Source organism: Haplochromis burtoni, unplaced genomic scaffold, assembly GCF_018398535.1.
Source record: "Haplochromis burtoni strain Fernald_Lab_line unplaced genomic scaffold, NCSU_Asbu1 Contig_433, whole genome shotgun sequence".
Classification (NCBI taxonomy): Eukaryota; Metazoa; Chordata; class Actinopteri; order Cichliformes; family Cichlidae; genus Haplochromis; species Haplochromis burtoni.
Window position 1 is genome coordinate 367,550 of NW_024582794.1, and position 17,691 is coordinate 385,240.

Genomic DNA, 17,691 nt, shown 5'->3' on the forward strand with positions numbered 1-17,691 from the left:
TGTTCCAGATATCAAGCGGAAGACAGTCTGGATGGTCCCCCATAAATATTTGATTGTAAATAAGGTGAAAGAAGTCTCATGTAAAATTCTACATAAATGTTATCCAGCCAGTCACTACATGGTCAAATTTAAAAGGGACATAAATACTAATTGTACTTTCTGTGGGGATCATCCAGAAACTGTGACACATCTTTTTTGGTGCTGTTCTTTTACACAGAGATTCTGGAAGGAATTTAGCAGCTTTGTTATTGTCCATATTTTAAGGGAGTTTTCTTTACGATGGGAAAATGTTTTATTCTGTTTCTTTAAGTTTCCCAAGAAGTATGATAAATGTTTTTTATGATAAATTTGTTAATACTTTTAGCTAAATTTTTTATCCATAAATGTAAGTTTACTAACAAAACACCATATTTCTGTCATTATTTTAAGGATGTGGAAATGTACATACAATCAATATCAGACTCCACCAACAAAAAGGCTCTCAAAACAATATATGTATGTGAATTTTTGCGTGTATTCTTATAATTGTTACCTTTTTCTTTTACCCTTGGCTTTGTGTGTTCATGTTCTGTTGTTTTGTATACTTCATCTGTTCGTATGTTGTATACTCATTGTTTGTTAAATAAAGTTTAAAAAACCCCAAAACGCTCCTGCAAGTTTTTCAAAAGTTAGTGATGGTAAATTTGATTCTTTTTACTGAATCGAGTTTGAATGAGTCACTCACCAAAGTGAATCGGGTTTCTTGAGTCATTTGAGTCACTGAGTCAGTTGACCAGAGAGTGGAAAAAATGTACATTTTCACTCAAACTTAATTTGTTTCTCTTTTCATGTAAATCCTACTGCTAAGATGAGTGATTGAAAAAGAAAAACAACTATTTTTATAGAGCAAAAAAGAGCAAAAAAAAGTTTTCTAAAGAGAACATTTATTTTATTTATTTCTATGTTATTTTATTAGTTTTTTCCTCAAATGTGCCAAATATATATTTTCTCATCTAAATGTCCACTGAGCTGTGTGCCCCGGGTCGGTAATGCTCCTTGACATTGGTTGCCAACCAAGAAGAAGAAGAAGAAGCTGTGAGCCAGGAGGGAGGGGGTGAGATTCGTTCATGCTACGATTCAGCACAGGAAGGGAGTAACTCAGATGTGCTGTTAGCATGTTAGCAGAGCGATGCTAGTGTGAACTGAGGAGCTATTGTCTTGATGTGAGCTTTCTACAGTGAGTCAGTTGGGCTTCTGAATCATGATTCAGAGTCAGTAAAGTGATTCTTGAGTATTGAACGATTCGTTCATGATTCGTGCACCACTATCAAAAGTGGATAAAAGCACAAACATTCGTTTGTTTGTCCCTCCAGAGCTGTGAATGTTTTTTTTAATCCTATCAGCCACTTGAATTTAAACAATTTTCACATTTTTAAAATATACCAGAACTAAACTAAGCAACATTTAACACTCTTCTGATGCTCATGTTCCCCGTATGCTACATTTGAAAGCTAGTGGTCTACTCAGAACAAAGAGGAAATAAAGTTGGTGCAAGTTTTCATCCAGCTTCTTCTTTATTTTCAAGGAGTAAAACCCTGAAAATGAATGCATACTGTGCCTTTATGAGACAGTCATGTGCTAAATTATTACAGTTTTTTTAAGAAACTGACCAACTCTAACTTCAAACTTTCCTAAATGCTTTAACTGGTCAGCAAAGTGTAGCCATGTCATTTTTCAGAATCAGAATCAGCATACTTTATTAATCATAAGTTACATTTATTTAATCATATTATAATAATAAGATCATAAGATGACTGAGAACCTTCACAGACAATAACATGATTTGACTTAACCTCCTAGGACCTGGCGTTCACATATGTAGACATCACATTTTGGGTTATTTAGACCAAAATACTCAATTTTGCTCTACAAGGGCCTGATATCCGCTTACGAAGACATTATACTGCTACTGTTCTATCGAAATTTTAAACGAATATCCTCATATGAATAAAATAAAATTCTGATAATTCTTTGTTTTTACATTCATCAGGTCCCAATCTGCCCAAATATCAAAGAGAAATTAAAAATGCATGCTGTGGAAGAGTTCAGGTCTTAGGAGGTTAAAGCTCTTTATTTTTAAAATAATTTTATACTTCCCCTCCGTGGATTGCAAACGTATTGTGATGGAGGAGTTTGTGTGTCCCAGGGATCCTAGGGGCTATGTTGCCAGGAGCAAAATCCACAGATGGGCTTTCCCAAGGCTGTGGTTGAGTGGCAAGATGAAGAGGGATTCAAAAACCCCTATGGGGCGAGGCACTTCAACAGTCATGTGGGCAGCAAGAGAGAGCTGGGGAAACGGGAACGGGAGAAATGGTGTCAAACTGAAGAGAGGAGCCAAACTTTCAACTGATCACAGCCTGATGATGAGTGGTCCAAAAAGCTTCCACTGTGGTGGTCTCAGAATCTAATCGCTGCTTTTTGTGGATGATGTGGCTTTGTCATGTGAAATAGTAATATAAACAGAAATTTCAATTTTTCTATGAACGGAAAATATCAGTTAATGATACAGAAAATATACTGTGAACGGAATTTTCTGTTTTATAGCTGAAGGAAACGTCCGTAAATAGGACAGAGAGTATACTGTAAATCTACAGAATTTTCCGTTTTATCATTTACAGAAAACTCCGTCAAACCTTCGTAAAAACCCCCAAAATGTACTGGCAGAAAATTACGAGGACATTTTTTGTCTTTCTATGGATTTTTTTCTCCTTCAAGAAATTCAAAACGGCCCCACAGACATTAGCGTAATGGAAAACAGGTCATGCCGGGTCTGACCGCCTCGAGTCGCATTAAGCCGATCTGAGCAGGTACTAATGGAAAAAAGGCTTCAGTAACTCAGGAGGGGCACAGTGTAGAGCTGCAACTTCTCCCCATTGAAGGGAGCTAGCTGAAGTGGTTTAGGCATCTTACTAAGATGCCTCCTGGGTGAGGTGTTCCAGCGATGTCCAACAAGGAAGATGTTCTAGGGCAGATCCACACAGTAGAGAGATTACAGCCCTTTTTAATCAAAGTTTCCAACATTTTGTTTCAAAAGGAATAAACGTAAAAAAGCTGCACAACTTGTCACAAAACGAATTTAAGGTTAAACTCCGTAATTCCTTATATACTGTCTTGGCTAATTGGGATATTATTAATATTATTAGTAATAACTGTGTTTTTGCACTGTGCTAAGTGTGGAGTGAAAAGGTCCTACTTTAGTTTATTTTACAAGGTAATCTGACTGCTCATGGTAAAGGAGAGCAGAGCTATGCTGAAAATAATCTGATGGCCCCGCCCCTCCCTGAGCCTGGTTCTGCTGGAGGTTTCTTCCTGTTAAAAGGGAGTTTTTCCTTCCCACTGTTGCCAAAGTGCGGTCATGTGATTGTTGGGTTTTTCTCTGTCTGTATTATTGTAGGGTCGACCTTAGTGCCTTGACTGCTGTCATGATTTGGCGCTGTGTAAATAAAATTGATTTGAATTGGATATACATATATAGTCTAGGGAAAAACTGACATGCCAGTTTCAGTGATTCAAAGACATTCAACTGCTATATTTAGTTTGAAAAAAAGACATAAACAAATCAAAGAATTAATACAGGTTTATTCTGAAAAACATCCAACATTTTAAATTGAGTATCTCATATTTTCTTTGGGAGGACAAGCTCAACCCTAAAAGAGAGGGAAACATAGACCACAAGCAGGCAGGAGAAACTGAAAGTATGCCCAAGCTGTTAAATATCACAGAGATGTTGTAAGTATAAATAAGTTAAACACTTAAGAACATAAACAGTTTAGGTAAAAAAAAGAAGAAGAAAAAATGTTTTATGGTTTGCCTTAATGCCTGCATTAAGAAAACTGAGGGATGGACTCCACCTGAGGCGTGCTTATAATTTGATGAGGGCTGCGGGTTCACTAAATACAACCTAAATCTTTGACTTGGTTATGAAGTTCCAGTCTTATCTGGCTAATTTTTCTTTACCTGAGGACGCTGTTAAAATCCATAGATATATAATTTCAGATTTGACCATGTGGAAGAAATCCCACATTTATCACAGAATGCTTTATCCAAATTTGGTACACATGCTATCAATTTACAAAAACACAACCTAGTTGAAAATGCCTCATGCCATTCTGCTTTTAACACCTACTTCTTACCCCTTCATTGTGCTGTACCGGTTCATTAATGGTTCATTAATGCTCAATTTCCACCAAAAAATGGTGAAAATGCCATTTTTACCATCGCTGACACTGAATGAAATCAAATTCCTTAATCCTGAAATTTTCAAGACTGGCTACAGCCCCATTAAAACCTCAGCTAGCATTCATGTAAAAGTATGAAAACTTCAAACCAGCATCACTTTAACCCCATCTTATGGTATAACCTGCTTTATATGCACATTCAATTACCTCACTCTGTCCCTTCGTCCACTCACCCTATTCAAAGTCTTCAGTGGCATCTGATTGCTATGTCTCAACTTTTCAACATAACACCGAGCTAAACCCAGACAACATAATCCACCACTTATCCCACTGAAGGTAACCTCAGACAGATCATATATTTTCCACGTTCTTGAACTTATCAAGCACTGAGTCACAAGGCCAGCTGACTTTGGAGGGTATGAGGAGACTAAGGTAAGCATTTCTCTGTGCTCTCAATATTCTCCAATGGGGGGGAGAGACAAAAAAACCTTAGGTTAACGTTATTAAATCCTTTCATGTATATCTGAAAACCAGAATGTATTATTTTGTTTTACCTGAAGCAAGGGGAAACAGAGGATGGACTCTCTGTGAAGTTTTGATTAAAAATGAGTCCTTCATCATTTTAAGTTAAGGCATCATTTGGATCCCGAGGCCTTAACTTAAAAATAACGTACGACTTCCTCAAGTCTCTTTTCGTTGTTTGAGTTTAAATTTTTGTTCTTTTTATTTTAATTTAAACTATCATTTCTTAGCAACAACATTACTTCAAAACATAATGTAAAATGTTACAAACTCGTGGCTTTCAATGTACAAAAATAAGAGTTTTCTAATTTTATGTCAATCTCAACACAACTGCTAACAATGAGAAGAAAGAAAGGCAGGAACAAAGAGCTTTCTTGGTTAGAATAATTATAATGAAACCGTTGACTGTACTAAATTTAAAATACATTGGAAACTGAAATAAACTTTCAGCTGCAAAAAATAAAAAAAATATGTTGCCTGGTAACAGGACATAAGTTAATCCACAGTCAATGTATTTAACCCAGGAAGTGGATTTAAAAAAAAATTTAAAATAAAATAACAACAAATGCAATAAAAATAATAACATTAATAAAAGAACATGTGGGAAATAAATCCATCAAAGTCCTCAAACATCCCAAATTTCTGGACACGTTTTGTACTTTTAAACTCTAGAAAAGCACAGCAGCCGCTGCTGCTTCATAAGAAAGCTGAAAGCTGAACAAAAGCGAGTACATATACAGAAGTGAGAAGTAATATAAAAAGTAAACATCATGACTTTCACACAAACAAAAATGATAACAAAACAAACAAAAAACATACCATTTCATCACGCAGTAACAGGACACGGGATGCTAGACTGCATTTAGGTTTTATTGTCCTTTTCTGATAAGGAATATCTGGGTGACAGATCTGGATGGATGGGTTATATAACTGTTATGGATCAGACAGATGCTCACTGTCTGATGAAAACCACATATCTCCAATATATAGAATATATCTTTTATGAACCAGTAGAAGAAGAAAAAATCCCAGATTTCGGAGATACATCTGATTCATTAGACGGCGACCCCTTTTTAAAAAAATCGTTCATACAGGCGACATTTGGTTTGAAAATCCGAAAAGTCCTATGAGGACACAGATCCTTTGTGTCTTTCCGGGTGTGCTCCTGCTGGGGTCCGCAGCAGGAGCACTATGATGACATGGTTTTGAATCACCCTGTTATTCCAAATCGACGCACTGTAACGATTGCTCTGATGATAGACGGGCCACGTGGGGAACAACAACGAGCGTAGGCAGGCCTGTGTTTGGTTTCATGCATCTAAAGAAAGGCCAAGACTGATTGTATCCCAATCAATGAAACCCTTGGAAGACAAAAGACACACGGACTGACCAACCCTCTCCAGAAAAACACAATTTTCCCAGTTGCTTCCAGAGCCACTGATACTGTAGCATATTTGTTGTTGTCTTACCTTCAGATTGTTGCTACATTACCTGTTATTTCACCGTCACAGGTATCTTATGATAGTGATGTTTTCATAGATAATTACCATTACAGTACAGCAAATGCTGTTAAACCCTAGAGCCTGGCAAAATTATCTTAAAAAAAAAAAAGTAAATGCAAGTAAAGTTTCCCTCTTCTTTATTCCCCCCCCTCGCCCCCCCCCCCCCTCCCCCCCTTTCCAGCAAAGTGAACTTTGGTCTCAGAAAACAGCAGGCTTTAGGATGTGAGCTAGGTATAGTAGGGGTAAACAAGGGCATGCTAACAAATATTAAGTGTTACACAACACTGAACAATGCAGAAACCTTTTTTAAAATTATTTAAATTTTTTCCAACACCTTTGATGCTGGTAAGCTGTGACCTCAGGCCACAACAAACTCTCTTTAACTGCTTCTTTCAGCTTCTGCCCTCCCTCCCCCGTAATGACATTAAAGCCCTCTGACAACCACTCTTGCTCTATTTTAACAGTAATAGTAATAGAAAATACATTTTGGTATGCAAAACTAGCCCTATCCATCGATTTTCTTTCAGACCTGGACAAAAAATATTAAAGCTTTTAAATCTGAATGACATCCGTGAAAGCCGTGTCACATCTACAATATCCTGTAACATTAACTGCTCGTGTTCAACATTTAAATATTCATATAACTACTTTTTGCCCAGGTCCTTTGTGTCCTCGGCCCTTTTTTCGAGGGTTTTTATTCACTTTCAATTCAATCAATTTTCATCTACATTCAAATATTGAAAACAACAAAACGAGTCGCATGTAGAAATGATCACGCGAAACCTTCATCGTTAGAAACAACTGATCTACAACTGCAGTTTCATTCAACTCTTTTTCAGTTGATTGCATTGAAAGTGAATGGACAGCCGGCACGGGTTCTCTGCTCTTCCTCCTTGCATAACTTCCTCCTCCTCCTCAGCGCATCTTGTGTTCCATGTCAGCGTTGGCCATGTTTGAGCCAGGGCTGGGGTCCTGCTGTCGTCTGGACTGGTGAGAGAGAGGGATAAAAGGATGGAAGAGGGGGAAAGAGAAGAGCATGTTAAGACGACAGGAGGAAAGAGATGGCAAGGAAGGGATGAGAGAGAAAAAAGACAGTAAATTAAGTACAGATTTCCACATGTTAACAAATGTAAAGATTTCTCTAGTCTGGGGCGAACTTCAAAATAATGCCAATGCCCACAGACTCCCAAATTAAAACAGAAGTAAACATATTTACAGCCTTTCACTACGACCACTGTGAGAGCAAAGTTTTCTTTATAAATCTTCTTTAACACTTAATTAAGGCTTAACGTTAGGAGTTCACCTTCATCGCTGCTAATTCCAGTCACAGAGACGTCTCAGTAAACATTTGTGTTGTTGGTGATTTATGCAATCATCTAATGCAGTGACATGCCAGAGGCTCCAATTAACTTATAATAGTGTTTTATGTAGCACTAATTACAAGGCGTGTGTCTGCATACTGGACCCATACAGTCTATGATTGCAGCTCGCTAACATTATCTGATACTCAGCCGCTCTCATCCAAATATGGCCACCTCTGACCCGCCCCCAGCACCATGGCAACAGCAAACATGCCAAGCTTCACTTGAGGTAAGAATCTTTACACAGAGTCTGATTTTTATGTTGAAAAGACTACACACACACAGAATTACAAAAGAAAGTTGCAATACCCCAAACTGCCATTAGAGGTACTCAGAGAGCTTCATTACAGCACGACTGTGCTGCTGTTTATACACTTTACCAATGTTGATATTTTAGTTGAGGTAACTGGCAGACAGGGAGGCAGAGGCAGAGAGATAAACTGGCTGACGCAGACAAACACACTAACAAAGCAGATTATTGGGTCGAGAGACGAGGCCTTTAAAAATATGTGGGTTTAGTGTCCGCGTGTTTGTTGCGCCGTAGCATGGTCTCTTGGTGTAAAAACCAAAAAACCTGTGGTTGTAGGTTTACATTTAAGTGATAGCTGGGGGAGTTTAGCAGGGGTCAACTGAGAGCAAGAAGGGGGAGAGGTGAAGCAGAGAGCAGAGCAGACAGAAATGCAGACAGAGATAGTAAAGGGTTGCTTAGTTCAAGAGGAATGTAGTTTGTGTCATCTCAGTGACTCACGATAATAGCAGCATACACGCAGTCACACACACACACACACACACACACACACACACACACACACACACACACACACACACACACTATGTCATGCTACCATTTTAACTCCTCTTAGCCAGACTGACTCCAGGCCCTGTCAGTCTCCTCTGGAAAGCTTTCTGTTGTTCTATCAATGCTGCAACCATCAAATATTAATGCGTGGCTCATTTAGACTGACTTGAATCAAAGCTGAGTTAATTGATCACACAGCACCATCTGTGCCATGTGCGTATGTACTCCCCAGAAAATGTCATATTGGATTATTCTGTCGCTTTTTTCAGAGCCAATCGGAGAAACCCAAAGAAAACTGGGATACTGAGGCAAAAGGTTTGGGTTGAACTCGATAGCTATTACAGATAAACCATCATGACTATGACAGTCTCGTGTTTTAGATGCAAGATGATGTAAAACATTAAGAATAATAAGCACCTTTAACAACGGAGCACATAATGTAAGTATTTGTGTTTTGTGTTTACTTGGCCAGCTGTTTACTTACAGAGTTGTGATGCAACTTGCTTCCAGTACCTGCTTGTTGGTAGTTAAAAACCAGTTACAATCATAGTTGCTGCTATGAAGCAAAGGTCATTTTCAGAAATGCTCTCACTGAATCTGCTCTGAGAAGAGCACCGGGTACGACGTCATGCTTGTTTACGTGTGTGTGTGTGTGTGATAAGGAAGAAGACTGCTAATTGTACTTTTGAAATGTGTTGTTTTGGTGCTCACATTATTTGGCTGAGGACATGTTGCTGCTCTGTGTTCTCAGTGGTCAAATTGAAAAATGAAAAACAAACAAACTGTTCCCTCTAACATTAACAGCACGTAATTATGTGACTAAACACACCTTCGTTTATCCAAAATCTCAGGAAACAAGCAAGATTTTAATCAGACGGCGGGAGCTTGAGCGAGTGTTTGTCTCTGCAGAAGGGAGTGGTCCTCAGTAATCATAAGGCCAGAAGAGCTCTCTGTATTGATCCACGTAAAGATGCGAGCCTTCTGTACCACTATAGGCTGCTTAACCACAACTCAATAGTGTGTCAAGTGTGCACACGTACGTGTTTGTGTGTGTGTGTCTTGATAAACTTGGAGCAAATGTGCTGTATCTGCGAGTTTGTGCACGTGTGCCTGTACAGTATTTGTGTGTGTGTGTAAGTCAAAGCAGGGGGTCTGATGGCAATCAATACTAATGATATATTAATGCTTTTAGTGGCAGCTCATCATTCACCACCAAATCTCTCTGCTCTTGGAGTGCACGTGTGACTGTGTGTGAATGCACTTGTCTAGCTATCCTAGTGGGGACCCGATTGAGTTTTAAACCGCTGACGTGAGGACATCGTAGCGAAGGGGACCCTCGGCCAGTCGTCACATTTTCACACGTCGGGTGTAGGTTTGCCTTAAAGTGAGAATAGAGGTTAGGCTTTCACTGAGGCCGGTGCAACAGATGTGCTCATGAGCAAAGGTTTTTGCTATCACTCACCCGGTACGTAAGGCTAAACAGGCCGACTGCATAAAGAGGCTTTTGGTTGGCTCGATTCACTCTGCTTTTGAAACTAAATTCTACTTGTTTGAACTGATCTGAAACAACAGCAGAATAACTGTCCCTCTTATCAGTAAACACAATCACAAACACACAACCACCTGGACTGACAGCATCAGCTAAGCGTGGGGTTTTTGGCAGCGTGTTTATATTTTGGAAAATCACATTTGTGCACAGAAGAAAACCGGATGTTTGTCAGTTCTGTGGCGCTCCTGCTCTTGTCCCATTAGTCTGCTGTACATTAGCTCATTTTATCACATAATGTAACCGGACTGGGAGATGGATCAGCGTGCATCAGGATTTCACAGGATCCCGATTCCCACTGTTCAATTAGAGTGTCCAGTACATCCAAAGTGTCAGAGCTCCGATCGATTCACTCAAACAGAAGTCAGCACTGAGTGTTTGGACGGCGCATGTGTAAAATAATATTATTTGTGCAGGAGCAGCAAAGGGCAAGCACTCACAGGGATAGCTAAACACACCACGTGTGTGTATGCATGCAGTATTAAAAATGCATCTATTGCTTATACATCCATCATTGTGACAGGCACCCTTTGACCTTGAGTAACTGGAATATCGCTGCGTTTGGATGAAAAATGTTGTGTCTGCCAAAATGACTGGTCTTTTATATTCAATCAGCATTCACAGGAGAAAAAAGACGTCAACGTTTTGCTGCTGATCTATTTGAAAACTTCTCAACCCAAAGTTGGAGCAACATAATTTTCTTAGCCTACTAATCGGCCTAATCTTCTTATCGTCATGTGTGTTTTCCAGTACAGGTGAAACAATCAAATTTCCCTCCCCTTTCTATTTTGAAAAAGAGGAAAGAAACGAGAATTTTGCCTCAGCTCATTTTTTCCTTTCTCTTCTGTCGGAGAGAAGAAGAAATTAACTTTGCCTTTGAAGCTCAGACAGGACACAGAGATAACTCGATCACCAGCTAACGAGACACAGAGAGTTACACAGAAAGAGAGACAGATGGAGAGGTGGAGTTCAGACCACAGAAATGCAGAGGCTGAATCTGTGCAGCTATTCAGCAACACTCGTCAGGCACACCCAGAGAAAACAACAAAAAGCTCATAGCGCGATCTGCTGTGGCTGCTGTTTCTAGCAACTCTACAAACTCTGATTCTTTTGGTATGAAACAAGAATTGAAATGTAAAATCATCTGTGGGGCCGTTGCTTTTAGACAGCCATGACTCTTCCTCAGGGTCAGTGCACATTTTTTCTTTGATATAAAATCACGTGAGCTATTATCATTTTATTATTGATTTATATTATTTTGATCTCCATATGTATGAAGCTAAGCTTTATACGTTATGATTCATATATACTGATAAGGAGAGCAACAATGTGCTCATGTGCTCCATCTCAAACGTGCGTTTTAGTAACACGACCTTCACGTGCGGTTACTTTACTGTACAGTGGAACAGTTTCCATCCTCTGATTGCCGATGTGTCCAAAATCATTTTAAATGTGGAAACAACGCGTTTATACATTGTGTTAAAGAAGCTAGTGATGGTGCTTCTACTGATTTAGTGAGAGACACAAGGTTTCCTTTTTCTGCCGCAGCCTCGGGGAAGCCACATGAGCTCAGTCACATAAAAGGCAACCTGGATCAAATCTTTCTTTCTGTTTCACACGATGACATTCAGCCTCTCTTTTCTTTCATTTCTGCAGGACCATGTGCCACAAAGCTGTGCCTGAGCCGGCTGTGTGTCTCCTTTTGCAAACTAGCTATGAAACATCACATTGTGCTCACCGAGTCTCTCACACCATTCAAGCATTAAACAAACACAGTAAAATTATAGGAATAAAATTCATTGCAGAGCATGCACAGTCATGAACACACACACACACACACACACACACACACACACACACACACACACACACACACACACACACACACGGTGTGGAAATAAAAACATAGAAAATGCTGCAGGTGCTGAGAGACACACACAGACATTAATGGACAAAAACAAAAATGCAGATACACAAATGAAACTGTGGACACACACACACACATGCACACACACACACGAGGTGGTTTAGTGCATGACAGTGTGATAGATGGTGAGAAATGAAGGACACAGACCCTGTTCTTTTCTGCTGGCTGTCTGTGTGTCATCAGTCCCAGATTTTAGAAACCACAGGGTCCTAAAAAATAAACAATTTGGGGTTCATTCGGAGGGCGTCAGCTTAGGAAGGATGCCACTGATCTCCCCAAAGCCTTGCTGGGAAAGTGAGTTTGTCTCAAGCAATGAAATGCATTTGGGACACTTTCAAATTTCAAACCTACAGAATCTCAGTTTAGAAATCAGTTTATAGCGTCTACGTGCAGTTCAAAGGTCACATTTGAACTACTAAAATGAACACATCACCTTGTTTTGCCAAGTTTGCATCAATTAAACTTCTCAAAGGAATGCACAGAATGAGCAAACTACTTTCCCTTCTGAGGCTTTTGGGAAACCTGACAAAACTGTAGTCATTCAATAGTTCATGAATATCAAGTCAGATCAATTATCAGATTAGAATTACCGCCAGACTGATCATGCACTAAACCTACGGTTCAAACTACAGAAATAATCTTTAAAGAAAAAGAATAATAATTAAAAACAAACTACAGAACACAAGCACACATCACACAACCCAAGCACTAAGCAAGGAAAGCGATACTACAAATTTGATGCTGCAGATATATATTACACTCTTAATACATTTCTACTTTTAATTCACTTTGATACTTTTCTACTTTCAGCGTCTGAAAGCATCTGTGAGAAAATTCAGCAGAAGATCAAAATCATTTTCAGTGAGCCAATTTATTTTAAGAGTTGCAAACAAGAAACTGCACTACAAGCAAGCTGTGTTGGTGATGCTGTTTGCTCTGTTCAGTCCTGCAAAGCCAGTCTGTGACATAAACATGTTGGAGGGCAAAAAGAGCAGGAGCCTTTTTGCCATTTAATTCTCTTTTTCACACTAAAATGCACCGTAAAAAATAATTACACGTCAAGCTTTGTTGCGACCTCCAGAGCTGCAGTTTGTGTTCACTGTACTGCTTTACAGCTACTATAGCCATCACTGAGAGGCCCAGCATGAAACACTACTGCACGAGTCACGTTTCCAACCTTTGCATATATGAGAGGTTTTTTTGTTTTGTTCACCACAACAGAATCATTTGGGACCGGCTTTGCAAGACTGAGAAAGATTTCAAGATAAAGTAGAAATTTGAGATAAATAGTCAACATAAATAGTCTGCGATCCCTCGTCTCTCACCTCTAGATCCTCTCTGTGCGATCGCTCTCTGTCCTCAAAGTCTCTCGTCCTGCGTCGAGCCTCTTCGAACGCGGCCTGAGCCAGAGCGTCCTCGTGCTGCGAACACAAACGACAACAAAGAAAGATCGTAGTTGGTTTCCTGACGAGGAAAAGACATTTGAGTAAAAAGCAGAACTGGTGATACCTGTGCCCTTTCATCATCGTATTCCAGATATCCCATCCCATCCAGCCTTTGTAGGTCGATCCAGCCTTTCCAGATCACACACACACCGTTCAAGATCATAGGGGCCTTTAAATAGACCTGCAGGGACAGCGCGAGAACCACATTAATGTCCACATTTGCCATTTTAAATAGCAACCAATATGTGTTGTGACATTGGTTAAGTATTTGCGGCGTTTATGGTGTTGTTCAAACTCCTCTCATGTAATCACAGTTACATCTAAGCTGTTAAGGCAGATGGCAGTCAGTCATATTAAAAGTACATCAGTTCTTTCTGTAAGAATCACACAAAGATGTGTTATCTGCTCCTCACGACAGAAACACTGGGCGTGCACGGATTGTGCTTTGGCCCTGGGGTGGAGCAGCAGCTTCATGTGAACACGAGTTCATTCGAAATGACGGCTTTAAATCAGAATTTATCGGCTGTTAAAGCTCCGAGTTTGGGACGTGGACGCCTTCCTGCCGCTGACCCCTCCTGCTCCATCGTCTGTGAAACAGAAAAACCACAAAGTACGTCAAGGCCTCTCCAGAGACTCTGAGTGTCGGACTATTAAATGACACACACACACACTTGCAATTACAAATGTGTGCACGTGCGACTGGTCGAGGTCGTTGAATGTACACGAATGTTTGTGTGAGTGATGCTTTCACTCCTTTGATACAGTGTAGCTAAAATGATCAAACGTGAGTGTCGCATATCAAAAACATCTTCTTTGTGTTCGTTTTTAGAGGCATTTGAATTTCAAAGCCTCTGGAAAAGGTCTGCGGCTTCTTTAATGGTCTCATTCAGACATTAGACTGCACAGCTTTCATCCCTTTCATTATTCATTGAAAATAAATGTAATCTTGCCTCAAATGTCACGTGTTTTCAGTTAAGTCAGAAAGAGAAACGGAACAACATTAGCCGATCGATAGTAGACTGTCCACGTCACTCTTCTTTGACCTTGTTTTGTCTCTGTTTTGTCTTTCCGTCAGTGAGAGAGGTGAAATAGCTGTGATAATAAGGGGGCTAGAAGCGCTCACTTATATTTCATGAGCCCTCGTCTCTTCCTTGTTTGCTGAGCAGCACAGTGCGTTGGGAGAGGATCAGGCTGTGGTCAGGGTGCGTATGCCACAGTCTGCATGTATGCACGAACTGAGTTTAGACCACGTTCGCATCTGTAGGATCACAAAATTATTTCTCTGTTTGGATTTGCTGTTCAAGTAGCTGCAAACTGAACTACTTCTCAGTATTTGGCAATACATAAAAAAAATAATTAGAGTTTTTTTTGGGTTCCATCAAAATACTTGAGGAATAGAAAACACACGACACCAATAGCTCAAACGCTACACTTTATTTCCTGTCTAGTCTAACTTTGTTTGACTTGCTGGGCAGGCAGCATACTCAGGGTGTAACTGCCTGCTGTGGCCAAAGATACCTCTGCGAGCGTGAACCTGCGAAAATCAATATGCCTTAAAAACGCTTATATTTGATCACATTTCTCCCTTCCTCAAAAACATACTGGGCTCATTCTACCAGTCTTTGTGCTCCTGAGAAAGGCCCTCAGAGATCAATAAAAACCCATATCTAATAAATCAGTATCAGCTTGTTTGCAGCGCCCTGAACTGAGGCAAAACCCTGAAGAAGCAGCCAAAAACAGTCAGTTAAAACACAGTCAGACTAAACAATGAATTTCACAAGATTTAAGAAATTATTTCAGCCAAAAGAGTTCATAATGTACGATGCAGGACACTCAGCCTTCGTCCTTTTCTTTACTCTGATGTCTGTAACCCAATGAAGCAGCACCTCTGACAGATGCAGAGAGTGTATTTGTCGGGGTGGGAAGCTGTGAGGGGCTATTTTTATCAACATCAATAAGTATTTTGGTATGATTGAACAAAACTTAAACACATCCATAGACACACAGATGACTGGATTTCTCTGAGTGACACTGGGTGAGCTTTATGGTCCTGCATTTTTACTCAGGCTATTTTTGGACGCTCTCTCACAGGACCTCTTTTACGACAGCTACCCACACTGCACCGGGGTTGCAGGGGAGACCGCACCCCAAGAGACTGTGGGTTTTTGTGTTTATTCGAGTGAATGTTTTTCTGTGTGTGTGTGTGTGTGTGTGTGTGTGTGTGTGTGTGTGTGTGTGTGTGTGTGGTGTGTGGTGTGTGTTTGTAGTGTGTGTGTGTTTTCGTGTGTTGTGTGTGTTGTGTCCTGTCGTGGTAGTGATGTGAAGCAAGAGAAGAAGAGGAGATGGCTTCACATCTAGTGGGGCTGCACTATTGCTTTTAAAAGAAAAGGCTTATTTAGCTTGACAAGGGAAAAGCACGTGTGTGTGTCTGTGTCTGTGTGTGTCTGTGTGTGTGTGCTGTGTGTCTGTGTGTGTCTGTGTGTGTGTGTCTGTGTGTCTGTTGTGTCGTGTGTGTGTGTCGTGTGTGGTCTGTGGGAGCTATGTGTGTGTGTGCTGTGTGTGTGTGTGTGTGTGTCTGTGTGTCGTGTTCTGTGTGTGTGTGTCGTGTGTGTGTGTGTGTGTGTGTGTGTGTGTGTGTGTCTCTGTGTGTGTCTGTGTGTCTGTGTGTCGTGTGTGTCTGTGTGTGTGTGTCTGTGTGTCTGTGTGTTGTGTGTGTCTGTGTTCTGTGTGTGTTGTGTGTGTCGTGTGTCTGTGTGTTGTGTGTTGTGTGTGTGTGTGTGTGTGTGTCTGTGTGGTACTGTGTGTTTGTGTGTTGTGTGTTGTGTGTGTGTGTGTGTGTGTGTGTGTGTGTGTGTGTGTGTGTCGTGTGTGTGTGTGTTGTGTCTGTGTGTGTGTGTGTGTCGTGTGTGTGTGTGTCTGTGTGTCTGTGTGTTGTGTGTTGTGTGTGTGCTGTGTGCTGTGTGTGTGTGTGTGTGTGTGTGTGTGTGTGTGTCTGTGTGTGTGTGTGTGTGTGTGTGTGTGTGTGTGTGTGTGTGTGTGTGTGTGTGTGTGTGTGTGTGTGAGAGGGGAAAATATGTAGAAACGGCCTGACCACAGACTTCCTTTTGAGAGAGAACCATGTCAACCCCCACATCCATTTACTAAAACACACACGTGAAGACAGGAGAACTCACACACTGCAGCGAATATGAAAAACAAGCAGAGTGAAATCCAGTGGAAATGCGAACCACACGGTGAAGCGTTGCCTTACTCTTGGTCTCAGAGACTATGTATGTACTGATTTAACTGGTAAGAGTTACACATACTTTATAAAGTGCGACCATCCACTGTGAGTCTTCCTCACAACAACATTTGAAGCAAACTTCACGTTTTCACTTGTAAGAACAAACAGACTCTAAAACCACATGTGCCTACGTGCTTCGTCATCACACGTGAAGTTTACTGAGGTTAAATATATTTCACATGGTTTCCCATAACCGTGCATTTACCAGGGCGCCGCTGCTGTGTCTGTGTTAAAGGGCTGAGCGTGCATACAGACTTCTATTAAGTGATGTTAAGCATGAAAAACATTTTCCTTGGCTCGATTTTGTTCTTTTACTTGGAGTTTGGGCATTTTGTGAGAGAAATCATTCACTATTTTGAGTCCATGGCCTTTCAAATCGTACTTTCTCTTTGATAGGATCATCTCTGTGAGCTGTAATGCAAAGGCAAATCTGTGCTGTGATGCCTGTAAAAGCTGTAGTTGTAAAATGATTCATCATTTTCATTATTCGAATGTTAGATTTTATACCAGCGAGTCTCCAGTGGAGCCTGTGACAATCTGAGATGTGTTGGATTTATTTCCATTGAGGTCAAAATGCTTCTTTTGTCTTTTTCTCCGATCAGATCGATTTCTCTTTGGACTCTAACATTAAATGTTAGAGTCTGCGACTGGGGAGAGTGCCCGCCCTCTGGAAGACATCCTGCATCGTCCCGGTCCCTAAAAGGAACCGGCCCAATGAGCTGAATGACTTCCGACCGGTGGCACTGACGTCACATCTTATGAAGACTCTAGAGCGACTCTAGAGCGACTCTTCCTCAACTTCCTCCGACCACAGGTACAACATGCCCAGGACCCCACTACAATTTGCATACAAGGCGGGTGTCGGAGTGGAGGATGCCATCCTGACCATGCCTTTTCCCCCATCCAGCCCACTCACACCTGGATGGGGGAAAAGGCACGGTCAGGATCCTGTTTCTGGACTTTTCCAGTGCCTTTAATACCATCCGGCCCTGTATGCTTCAGGAAAAACTGAACAGGATGGAGGTGGACCCCTGCCTGGTGGCTTGGATCTCCGACTACCTCACCGACAGACCACAGTACGTCAGGCTG

The 17,691-nt window shown here is 40.8% G+C and overlaps 1 protein-coding gene across 1 annotated transcript in view; it reads right to left on the reverse strand.

The window, feature by feature from the left end:
• Positions 1-3,598: 3,598 nt before the first annotated feature.
• The window catches only part of cbfb (core-binding factor subunit beta), a gene marked incomplete at its 5' end in the record, with an annotated part of 33,294 nt that continues 19,201 nt past the window's right edge, over positions 3,599-17,691 (reverse strand). The window contains 3 exon segments of the mRNA XM_005945049.3: positions 3,599-7,228; positions 13,200-13,295; positions 13,384-13,500. Coding sequence (XP_005945111.1) covers positions 7,157-7,228; positions 13,200-13,295; positions 13,384-13,500 — 285 coding nt within the window. The 3' untranslated portion in view covers positions 3,599-7,156.